Source organism: Lutra lutra, chromosome 17 (genome assembly GCF_902655055.1).
Source record: "Lutra lutra chromosome 17, mLutLut1.2, whole genome shotgun sequence".
Classification (NCBI taxonomy): Eukaryota; Metazoa; Chordata; class Mammalia; order Carnivora; family Mustelidae; genus Lutra; species Lutra lutra.
Genome location: NC_062294.1, coordinates 41,156,914 through 41,171,208, shown reverse-complemented (window position 1 = coordinate 41,171,208; position 14,295 = coordinate 41,156,914). Strand labels below are relative to the sequence as shown.

Here is a 14,295-nt window from a genome sequence, read left to right as displayed (position 1 = left end):
CCCAGGACCCTGAGACCATGACCTGAGCTGAAGGCAGAGGCTTAACCCATTTAGCCACCCAGGTGCCCCCTTTCTGGGTCTTTTAGAAGCAGTGTAATTCAGACACAGCATGGTAGGAGCTGAAGCACGCATTCCCCCTGCCGTAGCAGCCCCCCTCCTGAAATATCACCACCCTGACCCGTGCTGGACTCGGGCATTTTCTGTAGCAGTGCTGAGCGCCCTTTTCCTTTTCTGCTGTGCCTCCTGGGCTTATTTCCCTGGAATGGCAAGAGTGCAAAAAAGAAGCTTGCTGGAGAATTGACCTCCCATGTGGGCCAGTGATCTCCCAAGTTTCCATGATGAAGTTGAGATCCTCCCCAGCCCTCACACGGTCTCTCTTAGGCCCACCCCTCATATCTGTGGGCCCAGGATGGGAATATAAATGGGAGCCATATACTGTTTGTGCGAATACTTAGAAATTAAGCCAACAGTCTGTTAATGAACTGTGTTCTCTCTTCCTGCCTGACCTTCATTATTATGGCCTGAAAGCAAGGTTTAGGTTTAGAACCCTTAGGCCCCTCAGATTTGGGGGAGTTGCTTTTATCCCACCCTACCTCCGCCCATCACAAGGGACTTCTGTGTATTTACAGACACTGCTGTCCCCTTGCCCCTGCAAACTCCTTGCACCCGGGAGCCCCAAGGTCAGCCCCTCTACTTGGGGTCCCGGGGTGGTACTGGCTTCCTCTGCCCTGCCTGGGACTGTGGGCCAAGCATCCCAACCTTACTTACCCTGTCCTGGTCTCCTAGACCTTAATTTATTGAAAGTGGCATCTTAATTACTACTTCTTTCTTTCTCTTTTTTTTTTTTAAAGATATTATGTGTTTATTTGTCAGAGAGAGAGCACAAGCTGGGGGAGCGGCAGGCAGAGGGAGAAGCAGACTCCCAGCTGAGCGAGGAGCCCAATGCAGGACTCTGTCCCAGGACCATGGGATTATGACCTGAGCCAAAGGCAGATGCTTAACCGACTGAGCCATCCAGGCATCCCGAAAGTGCCGTCTTAATTTCTAATCCCACCTTTAGGATGGGTTTTCCATGTGACTTACGGCAAGTTATCTAACTTTGTGTCTTATTTTTTCCTTTCTGAAGGAAATCAAATGAAATCAAATTGTCATTCTGGCCTGCCTTAGAAGGAATGCTCACCTTTGCTTTTTTAATTTTAGCATTTGAAATAATTTACAGTGTGTAGCAATTCATGTCCCATCTGATATTCATCTAAATCATTCAGCTTCAGGGGACATTCCTCTTGGCTGTGGTGCCATCACATTTGGTTTGGTGAATGGCATTGTGTATTCACGTTATCCTTAATTTTGTAATTATTCAGGTAGTCAAGCTAAAAGTTTATTTGCATCTTGGCACTTATTCCTTGGATGCGACTGAAGGAATGCTATATTCCACAAGCACAGAGAAGTGTGCTAGAAGCCCTTACAGCACATCCCCCTTGTTCTGGGGGCTCAGTCTTCTCTTGTTTCCCAGGTGGGGCCCCTACCTGCTCCTCTGGGTTCTTGCCTCACCTCAGCTATTGGCCCAAGTTCTGTCCACATCTCTCACACAGGGAGTGGGGGGCAGGCGGGGTGGTGGGCCGGGCTAAGTGGCAGAATAGAGATTACTTGTGAGGAAAATGATCTTTGCAGAAAAATTATTGTTTTAACTTCTCTGTTAAACTAAGAAGAGCCCATTCTTTTTCTTTTCATTTTTCTCCTTAGGCTAAATGTTTACAAAGTGAGAAGCATGGCGTTCTCAACAAAATCATAGAAGGCAATATTCGCTTGGGAAGGTTAGAAGAAAAAGTCAAGGTAAGTGGCCATTAGCCTCAGAGGTGCCACTTTCAAATGGAAACAGCAGCTCCCTGGGGTCAGACTTGCATGTTTAAAAAAATGAGTCATGTCGCATGTATGTATCACGCTAATCATGCACAGGGTCAAACAGTATTGCATATAGACCAGTCCACTCATTAATAGTCTGGCTTATCTGTACAATAAGATACCATGCCGCTGTTTAAAAGAAGAAAAATGCTATGGAAAAATCTCCAGGCTCTCTCCTGACGTTAATGTGCAGGCTTTACGCTCAAGCCCAGGATTTGTCGGTTCAGTTGGGAGCAAGGTTGACCCTCTTCTCTCTAGCTTAACCCTAATTGCACCCTCCAGTTTCTCTGCCCAAGAAAACTATTGTCGGGGTACTAGCTCTCCTCCCCTAGGCAGCCTCCCTCACCTGAGCTCTAATGTCCCCACCAGCTATGTTCTGACTGCCGGCCTCCGCCTCTGCCTCCACTGCCTTCCCAGCCAGACTGACTTCTCTGGAGCAAGAGCAGGGGTGCGGGCAGGCTAGAGGCCTGGGTGGGAAGGAGAAGGTCTGTGAGGGCATTTAGCTCTGGCATGGGGAATAAGATTTGGACCTCTGTTGGATAATGATGAAAAAGGCCTGACACATGAAGAAATAGATTGATGACATTTACTATGTTGGGAAATTAACTAAGACAAAACATTGGCTGGCTCTGTGTATAGCCAGGTTTATATACATATGTATGTAAATATGTTATGACTTTGTTTTGTTCTAGGGAGCATAAGTCCTAAATTATTTATTTTTTAAAAGTTATTAACTTCTTTAACTTTACAAGTTGAAATAACTTTAAAATAACTTTAAAAGTTATTAACTTTGCTCAGCCCTAATGCAAAGAACGGACTTTTTCTCTTGGTGTTTAATGAATATTGCCTAAATAACGTGAACATCAAGGTTTTGGAAGCCACACAGCCTGTTCTTCATGATTTTCAAGTGGTAAGAGTTGCTCCCTGAGGGCCTTTCTGGTTTCCAGTAGGATCTGCCACATACAACATCCCTTAGATACCCTTACCCTGTTCTGGATTCTGCCTGGGTCTGGGCTGTCCCCAGGGAAGATCACCTCCATCTAACAAAATTCAGAGACTAACATACCCTCCAGCACATCACTGTTCTCATTGATAATGGGCAGTGGCCTTTGAGGTGAGGGGAGTTCCCATCACACATCAGGAACTCATTCCTTCTATGGGCCAGAGCAGCTCCACTCCTGTTCCCACATGTGGGCTTTTAGGCATGATGCTATTTGAAGAAAGAGTTGCTTTGCTAAAAGGAAAGTTGAAAATGCTACATTTGTCCTCTACCCAGAACTCAGGGCAACTGATCCTGTGGCATCGGATGGTAGGAATGACTTAATTTAACCAGATAGCTTTGGGAGTTGTGTTGACTTCTAAAATGTCATCTGAGATTCCTAGCAGAAATCATAGTTTTCTGGGAATTTTATTTCTGACGCAGTTTTGAAGTCAGTGAGTATATGGTAAGTTTAATCTTCAAGTACACTTAGTTGTTACACTTAGTTGTTACCTAACTAGGTAGGATAAAGAAAAAGAAATCCATATCTAGACAAGGGTGCCCGGGTGGCTTGGTCGTTGTAAGCGTCCAGCTCTTGGTTTCAGCTCAGGTTGTGATCCTGGCATCGTGGGATCAAGCCCCGCATCAGGCTTCTCGCTCAGTGCAGAGTTGCTTGTCCCTCCTCCTCTGCTCCCCCAGCTTTCTCTCTCTTTCTCAAATAAATAAGTAAAATCTTAAAAAAAAAAAAGAAAAGGAAAAAGAAAACCTTGGACACCCAGGCAAAAGGCCAAGACATAAGAAAAAGAAAACTGTGTTGGCCTCACACTTCTCCACAGCAGTACTGAATACCAGAGAGCAGTGCAATGCCTTTTATAAATATTCAAGGAGACGGAGTATGAGCCAAGTATGTTTCCATCCAACCAAGCTACTCTTCCAGCAGTTTTGACCATGTAAGAACTCTAGGCACAGTTTTCCTGTACATCTCACCTGAAGATTAATCAACTTGAGTTCAGCCAATCAAGAAACAATTGGGCAAGTTCCAGAAGAGTAGTGAGCAAAGGATAAATTTAACTGGGAGCTATGACTTCAGTGAAGCAGGGATAAGGCTGATGGAGTAAAATGCAAATGTTTTTTGACAATGTGGAATTAATACAACCAAGGGAAAACTGATAGGTCAAGGAGGTAGCAAAGTAGAAAGTAGAACTAGCTGATTGCATCATAGTCATAACTCAGAGTTCAAAGGATATCATTTCAAGCTGAAAAATCAGTAGGAGGAGCTTAAACATATTTAAGTAGGGCAAGAAAAGGTTGTGAGCTAACATTATGTTACTTTTGCTAAATGAAAGGACTAAGGACATGTAATGTAAAGGCATGAGAATAAAAGTCACCACAAGAATCGAGAGAGATCCATTCCCAAATAGAATTACAACAGCGAAAAGAACAGAGAAAACGGACTATATTCAAGTCTTTAAAAATGTAGGTAGATAAAATAACAAAATTGAGACCCAACAAATACAAATGAGCTAATTCACCCATGAAAAGAAAACCGATTGATAATGAAGCAAATGATATTCCATGATGGAGCCAACAGACAGTCTGAAACCAAGTGCATCTGAAAGCTGAAGAGTAAAAGGATGAGTAAAGATAATCCAGATGTATGCAAACAGAAAGAACGAAAGCAAAGTTGCAATCTTTACATGTGCTGAGATAGAGTTCAGGCCAAAAGGCCTAAATGAAACAAACTAAAGAAATGCTAAAGACTGCAATTAATGGCATATAGTAGCTGTGAATATTTATGCACTAAATAAACAGAAAATCTGTGTAACACAGCAAAATAGGGAAATGGAAGCATAGTAATAATCGGAGCTTTAGGGTCGCCTGGGTGGCTCAGTGGGTTAAAGCCTCTGCCTTTGGCTCAGGCCATGATTCCAGAGTCCTGGGATGGAGCCCCACATCCCCACATCCGGCTCTCTGCTCAGCAGGGAGCCTGCTTTCCTCTCTCTCTCTGCCTGCCTCTCTGCCTACTTGTGATCTCTATCTGTCAAATAAATAAAATCTTAAAAAAAATTTTTTTTTAAATAATAGGAGCCTTAATCTTCTCTTGGTCCAAGACAGATCAAGAGATGAAACAAAAGTAAGGATATGGAAGATTTAACAAAATCTGTAAGGTTTATTGGTGTGTGTGTGTTTGTGTATAACTGACTGACTGTAGATTGGCTCAAAAAGTAACCCCTAGAGTAGAAATAAGGCACATTTGTTGATCAAAAAGCTAAAATCCAAAATTAATAAACAATCAGAAAACAAAAAAATACTCTTTAGCTGGAAATGTAAAGACCATGAAGTAAACCAGTTGTTGGATTGGAAGGAATGTATAAACTGTCAGTTTCTAAATAGAATTGATACACTTGTTAGAATGGCAAAAATTAAGACAAGAAACAACGAATATTGGCAAGGATATGGAGAAGGGAGAACCCTCTTACACTGTTGGTGGGAATGCAAGCTGGTACAGCCACTCTGGAAAACAGTATGGAGGTTCCTCAAGACATTAAAAATAGAGCTACCCTATGACCCTGCAATTGCACTACTGACTTTTACCCCAAATACACAGATGTAGTGAAAAGAAGGGGCACATGCACCCCAATGTTCATAGCAGCAATGTCCACAATAGCCAAACTGTGGAAGGAGCCGAGATGCCCTTCAACAGACGAATGGATAAAGAAGATATGGTCCATGTGTACAATGGAATATTACTCAGCCATCAGAAAGGATGAATACCCAACTTTTGCATCAACATGGCTGGGACTGGAGGGGCTTACGCTAAGGGAAATAAGTCAGCCAGAGAAAGACAATTGTCATATGGTCTCACTCATAAGTAGAAAATAAGGAATAGTGTGGAGGACCATAGGGCAAGGGAGGGAAAACTGAATGGGAAGACAAACCATGAGAGACTGGGCTTCTAAATGGAATTGAATCTGTGTCAAGTACAAATTAGAATCTCTGTAACCCCACTTTTAGAAATGCTCAGAAGGAAGTCATACCTTAAATACTACCCAGAAAAAAAATGGAGAAGGAAAATAAATGCATCAGGCTTTTATCTCTGTCATCTGTTTACCAATAGAGTGTGACAGACCCCGCCAGGTTGGTCTGTTTTGAGTTGTAGCATATAAAAAACTAGGTCTGATAAAAATGAGAAATTTGGTTTCCATATACTTGGTATTCTGTTTTTACTCTCTGTGACTTTTATGACTTTATGAGCCAGACTTGCCCTCCCAGATCAGACTTTTGCAAGGTTTACTCATCATCTCAGTGGGCTCTGATAGCCCAGACAGGGAGGGTAGGGGAAGGTACACATCTGGGAAGCCACCCCCTGGGCGACAGGCAGCATCCCCTCACTCACAGGGGGCCTCCTCCCTCTCCCAGGGGTACAAGAAGCAGGCGGCACTGAAAGTGGATGACATCAGTCACCGCCTGATGGAGCAGCAGGAAGACTTCACCAGCAGGACAGCTCAGTACCAGCAAGAGATGAGGCGCCTGCATCAGATGCTGCAGGACAAGCAGGATATCCTGGACCAGGCCCTGCAGCAGAAACGGTAGGGCCGCCCCAGCCCCACAGAGGAGGTCTGGTTGCGGATGTTGCCCAGAATTTTCTAGTAAAACCCCCTGGACCTGTTCTGTTTATCTTTTACATTTAAGTTTTATCTGAATGTAATATTGGTCTTTTTTTTTTTTTTTTTTAAGATTTTATTTATTTATTTATTTGACAGACAGAGATCACAAGTAGGCAGAGGGGGGGGCGGAAGCAGGCTCCCTGCTCAGCAGAGAGCCCGATGTGGGGCTCGATCCCAGGACCCTGGGATCATGACCTGAGCTGAAGGCAGAGGCTTTAACCCACTGAGCCACCCAGGCGCCCCTGGTCTTGATTCTTATTTGCTCATTTTCTTTTTAAATGTTTTCCCCTGGGCACTTGGGTGGCTCAGTGGGTTAAGCCGCTGCCTTCGGCTCGGGTCATGATCTCAGGATCCTGGGATCGAGTCCCTCATCAGGCTCTCTGCTCAGCAGGGAGCCTGCTTCCCTCTCTCTCTCTGCCTGCCTGTCTACTTGTGATCTCTCTCTCTCTCTGTCAAATAAATAAATAAATAAAATCTTAAAAAAAAAAAAAAAAATGTTTTCCCCCAGCAATTGACATACAGGATTGTGTAAGTTTAAGGTGTATAATGTGATGGTTTGATTTCATGTGTGTCCTGTGAAATGATTGTCACCACAAGGCTAGTCAACACCACCCTTGTCTTGCCTAATTCGCATTTTGTTATGGGCAGGAATGGGCTCCCAGCAGCTTTCAGGTACACAACACGTGCTGTGCTCCTCATTTTCCTAATACCCCCTGGAGAGCTCCCCATTGTTTGAATATTGGACTTCTTAAATCAGTCCAGACCTCTAATTGTCCTTCCCTCTTTTCTCCTCTCTTTGATGCTTTTGTTTTTCTTGGGATTTTTAAAATTTTTTATCAAGTGTCTTATTTCTGATTTTTCTTTTTTTTTTCATTTCTGAGGATTTTAAAATCTCTGATCATTCCCTTCTTGTAAGATCATGATCATGAGATGATGGCCGCATGATGTTCTCTGTGCATGTAAGGTACTAAATCAGTTACCCTTTACCCTTTAAACGTGGACCCTTTAAACATGGGCTAGAGGAAGTGTTGCCAGTGTATGAAAAACAGTGGGGAATGTCGTGTGCTCCGTGAAGGTGAACTTGCTGGTCCTTTGTGCTTAACTCTACATTTTCACACTGGCCATGCTGTCTTTGCCAGACTGGAACATGAACTGGTGGGCGCAGAAGAATCATAATGCATGCGTGGGATTTCTTCGGGTTGTCGGACGATCTGTCATGCAGAATGCAGATAGCTGTTTTCCGCCAGCCAGACGCTTCATAAATGCAAGGCAGGATGAGCTCTTACCTGCCGTGCCTATCATGGCTTCTGGAGCCACAGAAGTTCTTACCGCCGTAACAGCTGCTTTGTAAAAAGTTGAGCCAATACCAGATTTCTTGCTAGATAGTTGGTTTAGAATCGCAGTAATAAAATGACTTTTTTTTTCACTTTTTCCCCTTATTCCACTGTCTGCCCTTAGATCATTGAAAGTTATGCATTCTATTTCTGTACTTTCAGTGGCTACCCTTAAAATTTTACCATGGATATTTAACATTAAAAATCTTAATTTAGGGGTGCCTGGGTGGCTCAGTTGGTTAAGTGACCAACTCTTGATTTCAGCTCAGGTTTCGATCTCAGGGCTGTGAGTTCAAGCCCTACGTTGGGCTAAAAAAAAAAAAAAAATCTTAAATTTAGACATGTCTACATTTCTTCCCCCCCAGTGCAGTATCTAATGCTCTTATCTAATTCTTTCCCCCCTCAGTTTATATGGTGTCATCTAGTATCATTCTGTAGATAAAAGTGAAGACCAAAGATCTATTTTATATCATCTTTAGCCCCCCCCAATTAAATGTTACTAGTTTCTATATAATTCTTTATTTTGATTTACCCACAGGTACCAATTTCTTTACTTACTGATTATTATAAACAAGACAACAGACCCAAAATGAGTCTCACGTACGCTGGGCCCACACATCACCAAACCTAGACTTGACTTAATTACAGTTTGGCTCTTCCAGAAAGGGAATCTTAAACTGGTTAGTCAAGAATTGTGTAGTCGGGGCGCCTGGGTGGCTCAGTGGGTTAAAGCCTCTTCCTTAGGCTCAGGTCATGATCCCAGGGTCCTGGGATCGAGCCCCACATTGGGCTCTCTGCTCAGCAGGGAGCCTGTTTCCCTTCCTCTCTCTGCCTGCCTCTCTGCCTACTTGTGATCTCTGTCAAATAAATAAAATCTTAAAAAAAAAAAAAAATTGTGTAGTCAGTGCTACTTAGGTCATATGCCTGGGAAACCCTTGCCGTCCCCTAAAGGAAAGTAACTTTGCAATAACCAACCCGCTTTTACTGAATATAATTTCCTTATTCCTGCTTCCTTCTGCCTAAAAAAGTCTTTCATTTTGTACAGTTCCTCAGAGCTCCTTTCTCTTTGCTAGGTGGGATGCTGCCCAATTCGAGTTGAGTTTTGCTCAAATAAACTCTTAAAATTTTCTTATTTCCTCAGTTTATCTTTTAATATATCCCCTCTAACATCTCAGAGCTTATTTCTCAGATTAGTTTCCTTCTTCCTAAAATACATTGTTTAGAAGTTTCTTTAGTAAGAGTCTGTTGGGAATGAGCTTTCTTAGTTTCTGTTTATCTGGAAATGTCTGCATTTTTCCTTCATCCTTGTAAGATAATTCTTGTCACCTACAGAATTTTACGTTGACAGTCTTCTATCAGCATATTCTACTATCTTCTCTGCTTGAGAAGGCTCTTTTGACAAGCCGAAAGACAAGTGTCTGACAAGCCTTTTGTCATTTTTTAAAATAATTGACATGGGGCACCTGGGTGGTTCAGTCGGTTGTGTCCAACTCTTGATCTCAGCTCAGGGCACGATCTCAGGGTTGTCAGTCTGAGCCCCATGCCAGACTCTGTGCTCAGAGCAGAGTCTGCTTGAGATTCTCTGTCCCCCTCTCTTTGTCCCTCCCCACCACTTGTGTGCTCTCTCTTTAAAATAAATAAGTAAGGGGGTGCCTAGGTGGTTCAGTTCATTAAGTGTCTGCCTTCGGCTCAGTTCATTAAGTGTCTGCCTTCAGCTCAGGTCATGACACCAGGATCCTGGGATCAAGCCCCACATCGGGCCCCCTGCTCAGTTGAAAGACTGCTTTCCCTCTCCCACTCCCCCTGCTCATGTTCCTGTTCTTGCTGTCTCTCTCTCTCACTGTCAAATAAATAAATTTTTTTAAAAATAAAAATAAAATAATTAAATAAGTAAAATCTTAAATAAAGGTTTCCTTCGTCTCTTGTATTCTGCAATTTCATTGGTATGTAATTAACTGTAAGCTTCTTTTTACTTATCTTCTTGGTGTAAGTTACTCTGTATATCTGTGATTATGATTTTTCATTAGTCTAGAAAATTCTCATCTCTTAAAATAAGCCATTATCTCTTAAAATTAATTATTTCCCCTTATTCTTTCTAAATGTCCTTCTGGAGCTCAGATTAAATGTACGTTAGACCTTCCATATGCCTTATCTTTTAAATTTTCCATCTTTTTGTTTGATAATTTCTTCTGCTCAGTATTCCTGTTTACTGATTCTCCCTTCAGTTGTGTTCAGTGTACCATTTAACCTAGCCACTGAGTTGTTTGTTTTGTTTTGTTTTTAGTCAGCAACATTGTATTTCATTTTCAGTTCTATTTGGTTCTTTTGAAAATCTGGCTAGTCGTTTTTAAAATAAAGTCTTGGTCTTTCTTTTTTTAAATACATCTTTTGTTTCTTTTAACATTTCATTTGTAGTTATTTTTTCAATATCGGAAATTTAGGAGAGCTTAAGTTTTTTTTTTTTGACTCTTGCTTTACATGGCTTGTTTCTTTCTACGTACAACAAATTTTTAACTATGAACGCATATATGGTTGAATTAAATCTGTGGAGTCCTGAGGTTCTAGATTAAGGACGTTTTTCTCTACAGAAGATTTGCATTTGCTTCTCTTTGGTGCAAGAGAATATTTCTAACCTGGAGTCACTTTAATTTCATTACTAATTTTAAAAAATGGGCTATAGTAATACTTTTCAAAAAAAATACAAACATTTTCAAAAGTCTTTTAAAAATGCTTTTATTACATTTATTATATATTATGTATTATATTTTAAAATGCTGTTATTGGGGCGCCTGGGTGGCTCAGCGGGTTAAAGCCTCTGCCTTCGGCTCGGGTCATGATCCCAGGGTCCTGGGATCGAGCCCCACATCGGGCTCTCTGCTCAGCAGGGAGCCTGCTTCCCTTCCTCTCTCTGCCTGCCTCTCTCTGCCTGCCTCTCTGCCTGCCTGTGATCTCTGTCTGTCGAATGAATAAATAAAATCTTTAAAAAAATAAAAATAAAAAATAAAATAAAATGCTGTTATTGCATTTATAATGTATAACTCCTTAATACCTGGTATTTTTTACTGCATTCGGAGCGATTTCCTCTGCTCTATATTAGTTTGCTAATTCCCTCCTCAGTTGTGTCCAGTGTACTATGTAACCCATCCATTGAGCCCTTCCCCTAATTGTGTCTAAAATGGCTGTTCACTCCACACAGGTCCTGGGGGTGCCCAATCCTGGGGAACAATGTAGATTCAGACTCCAGATCCATTTGAGAACGAGCTGGTGGCTGCAGACCCCTAGGAGGCCCTTAGCCTCTCAGAGCAGGTTTCTGTTGAAGATGGCAGCTTTTCCACTGAGCCCTGCTTTCTTTGAGGGCCCTTCACGTGTCTCCACTTACTTGCCCAATTGTGGAACACGTGGTTCGTTCACAGTGTTTCTAGGAAGACGGGGAATAACATGGATAAGAGCGAGCCTTGGGGTTTTCTGTCCTACCCAGTTTGCGTGGACCCAACAGCTAGTCTCCATCCTACAAAAATGTGAGTTCCTGGCATGAACTTTTGTCCTCAGAACAATAAGCAGTAACAACATTCTGTTCCCTCCCTCTGTGCTTTCAGTTTAGTCTTTATTTTTTTCTGCCCTTGGAGACTTGCTGTTCTTATTTTGAGTTCGGCCACACGTGTCATAATTGCTGTAATTTATCAAACGTCTAGGTGTTTTGTACCAGAAAAGAGAAATTTGGAGATTTTTAAAACACAGTTTAATCAAATAGCACCCAACATTCAGTGGGCACTGGGGGGCTTGGAAAGAAGGAACAGTTCACAAGAGAAGTGACATTGGACCAAGTGGGCATGCCACTGGCCTCCTTGAATCTCATTGTCTTTCTCCTTAAATAGCACTGCTCACCGCATTTGGTAGTGCAGTTTCTAGCATCTTCCATAACCATCCAGCCACATCTATGAAGGAGCCGGCCTCCCCACCGTGCTCTCCTGCACGAGGCCTGCTCTTCCCGCCCAGGCTGAGGCTGGTCTTTCTGTCCCCCTCACTCTCCAGTGGGGTCCACCATCCTGTGAGGTGGCAGCTGGTACCCGATCTGTTTCCCCTGAAGACCATGGCCCTGTGAGGACACGGATACCTTGTCAGCCCCGCTTCCTCAGCACTCTACATGCTACCCATCACAGAGTCCTTGGTATCCTTTCCTTAACTCGTACATCTCGGTTCCCTCTGAATGCTCGCTCCTGGCACGTGATCTGTCTAGGCCAGTCTTTTCTGTGTCCTCGGTTATGAGCCTCACTCCGCACAGTCCCCTCCTCACGTCCACACTCACTCTTTATGTCCAGGACCCTCCTTGACTCTGTGGATGGGTGTTTTGAGAGGAGCCTGATGTTGGCCGGGTCACAGCGGGGACAGGTAGAGGAGACACGGGAGAGGCTCACAGGGTTCATGCTGTGTGGGTGCCCACAGCTAGCCATTGTGCTGTAGGTCAGCCGCTGAGGGTATTGTGTTGTATTCTTATACATGTTAATTCTTTAGAGAACGATGGTCCAAAACAAAGGAGAAAGCAAAACTCAGTGTTTTTTCTATTTCCAGGACACCTCAGCGTTTCATTCAGCCCTGACAGTCTCTGCCTCAGAACTCAAACACCATGGGATCTCTTCTCTGACATCAAGCATTCTTCTCTTTGAGTTCTGGCTACTTTAAGAATTGCAAGGGTTCTATAAATATTTTTCTCATTGTGCTGTTTTAACCATCTCTCTTTTTTGTGTATTTCTCAGAGAAATGGAAGGCGAGCTTGAGGTTGTTTGGCAGTCTACCTCCAAGGAAAACCAAAGAATCCGAGAGCTGCTGCAGGCCGTGCTGGAGAGGCCAGGTGTCTGGGATGGCACTAGGGAGGCGTGCTGGGAAGCCGTGGCTCCGGCTACCGTGACCTGAAGCCACTGCCTGCCACAGCCCACACCGTGCCTGGGGCCTTGGCTGGGGGCTCTGCCTTACCCCAGCACTGGGAGGCACAGGAGAAGGGCCACAGCATTTCTCCTCACCAGGGCAAGGTAGAAATAAACTGTCTCAGAAATTTAATTTTTTTAATTTCTTTTTTTTTTTACATTTTTTTTTACATTTTGCTTTTATTTGGCTAATACAGTGCTGACCTCTATTTTTGCCTTGCCTTAAAGCTATATCTCGCCTTGTCTACTGCCTCGCCACAGAGCCAGGCTCTGTGAGCCCCGTTGCTCAGGGTGCCAGGGGACCCAAGGAGCTGGCCTGGCTCTGGGCGTCTAGACCCGCAGCCGGGAGAGTGTGGGAGCAAACAGGTGGTGGGACCGAGCACTCACATGGCGGGCTGGGTGCGTGAGGTCACTGAACGCATCCAGTGCTGGTACTGTCATTGGCTCTGGGTGCTGTCCTGGCACACGGTAAAAGACAAGTGCTAGCACTCACACCCCAGTAAGTTACACAACATCTGTTCTGCCCTGTCTCCCTGCCCTTCTTTATCCTTCTGGAAAGGCAACTTTTCTGGGGCCACACAGCACCAAGGTGGGGGTCCCTGCCCCAGCACCACCGCCGAGAAGGATGCCAGAGGCCAGGGTTCTGCTCCTCTTTGCCACCACCTCAGGTGGGTGACCCCAGCTTCTCAGGGCCATCCCTGGCACTTCCTGGTGGCAGTGCCAGCCCCCTAGGCCTGCTTATCCCTGGCATGCTGGAAGAACATGGGACATCAGGCTACACGGGCCCCTAGGAGCGGTGTGGAGGGCAGAATTCTGGAACAGAGCCTTATACAGGCGCCTCCCTGCACAGACCTGCCTCGGTGCAGCGTGTGCACAGGCCAGCCCTGGGTCCGGGTCGGGGGCAGAAGTTACATGCCTGAGCTCTGATTGCTAGCTGGGAGTTGAGGTAGAAGATCAGTTTTATGTTTTATTCAACTTGTTCAACAGTTCAAGGATTCTAACTTATTTTCATTTTACCAGAGGTAGGGTGACTCAACTGGGATTTCAAACTCTCCCCATCCTCTCCCTTGGAGGTGACCTAGCAAACAGCTTCAGTATTATTTCCAGGGAACCCAGCAGCTCTCCGGCAGCGCCAGGCAGCGTATAAAACAGGCTGCAAGGCCCCAGTGCCCCCGGGAGTCTCTCACCTTCCAGATCTGTGCTTGGTGGGTGGCTTGTGGTGGGAATCCTGCTGTTGTCACTTAGGCAAAGAGCCACTTTTGTCATTGCTGGCTTTGTTCCGCCTTCTGTGAGAACATTTTGTTGCCTGGAGAAGTGAATGTTTGTACATTTCTGCCTTAAGTTTATTTCACGTTACAAGCATACTTGGCAAGTTTGGGGACCCCTGGACCTCGTCATGGCCAGACAGGGTTGGGCCCCACAGCTCCTGTGTTCAACCAGCCTCCCGTTGGATGCTGTCAGCATGTGGCAGGTGGGCTCTGAGTCCAGGG

At 44.3% G+C, this 14,295-nt stretch overlaps 1 protein-coding gene across 2 annotated transcripts in view; it reads left to right on the top strand.

The window, feature by feature from the left end:
- The window catches only part of CEP89 (centrosomal protein 89), a 72,737-nt gene extending 59,804 nt beyond the window's left edge, over positions 1–12,933 (top strand). For both annotated transcript variants that reach the window (XM_047711698.1, XM_047711697.1), the window contains exons 17-19: positions 1,744–1,833; positions 6,302–6,471; positions 12,638–12,933. In XM_047711698.1, the coding sequence (XP_047567654.1) occupies positions 1,744–1,833; positions 6,302–6,471; positions 12,638–12,794 (417 nt within the window). In that variant the 3' untranslated portion in view covers positions 12,795–12,933. The remainder of the gene's footprint in view (positions 1–1,743; positions 1,834–6,301; positions 6,472–12,637) is intronic.
- The last annotated feature ends 1,362 nt before the right edge of the window (positions 12,934–14,295 follow it).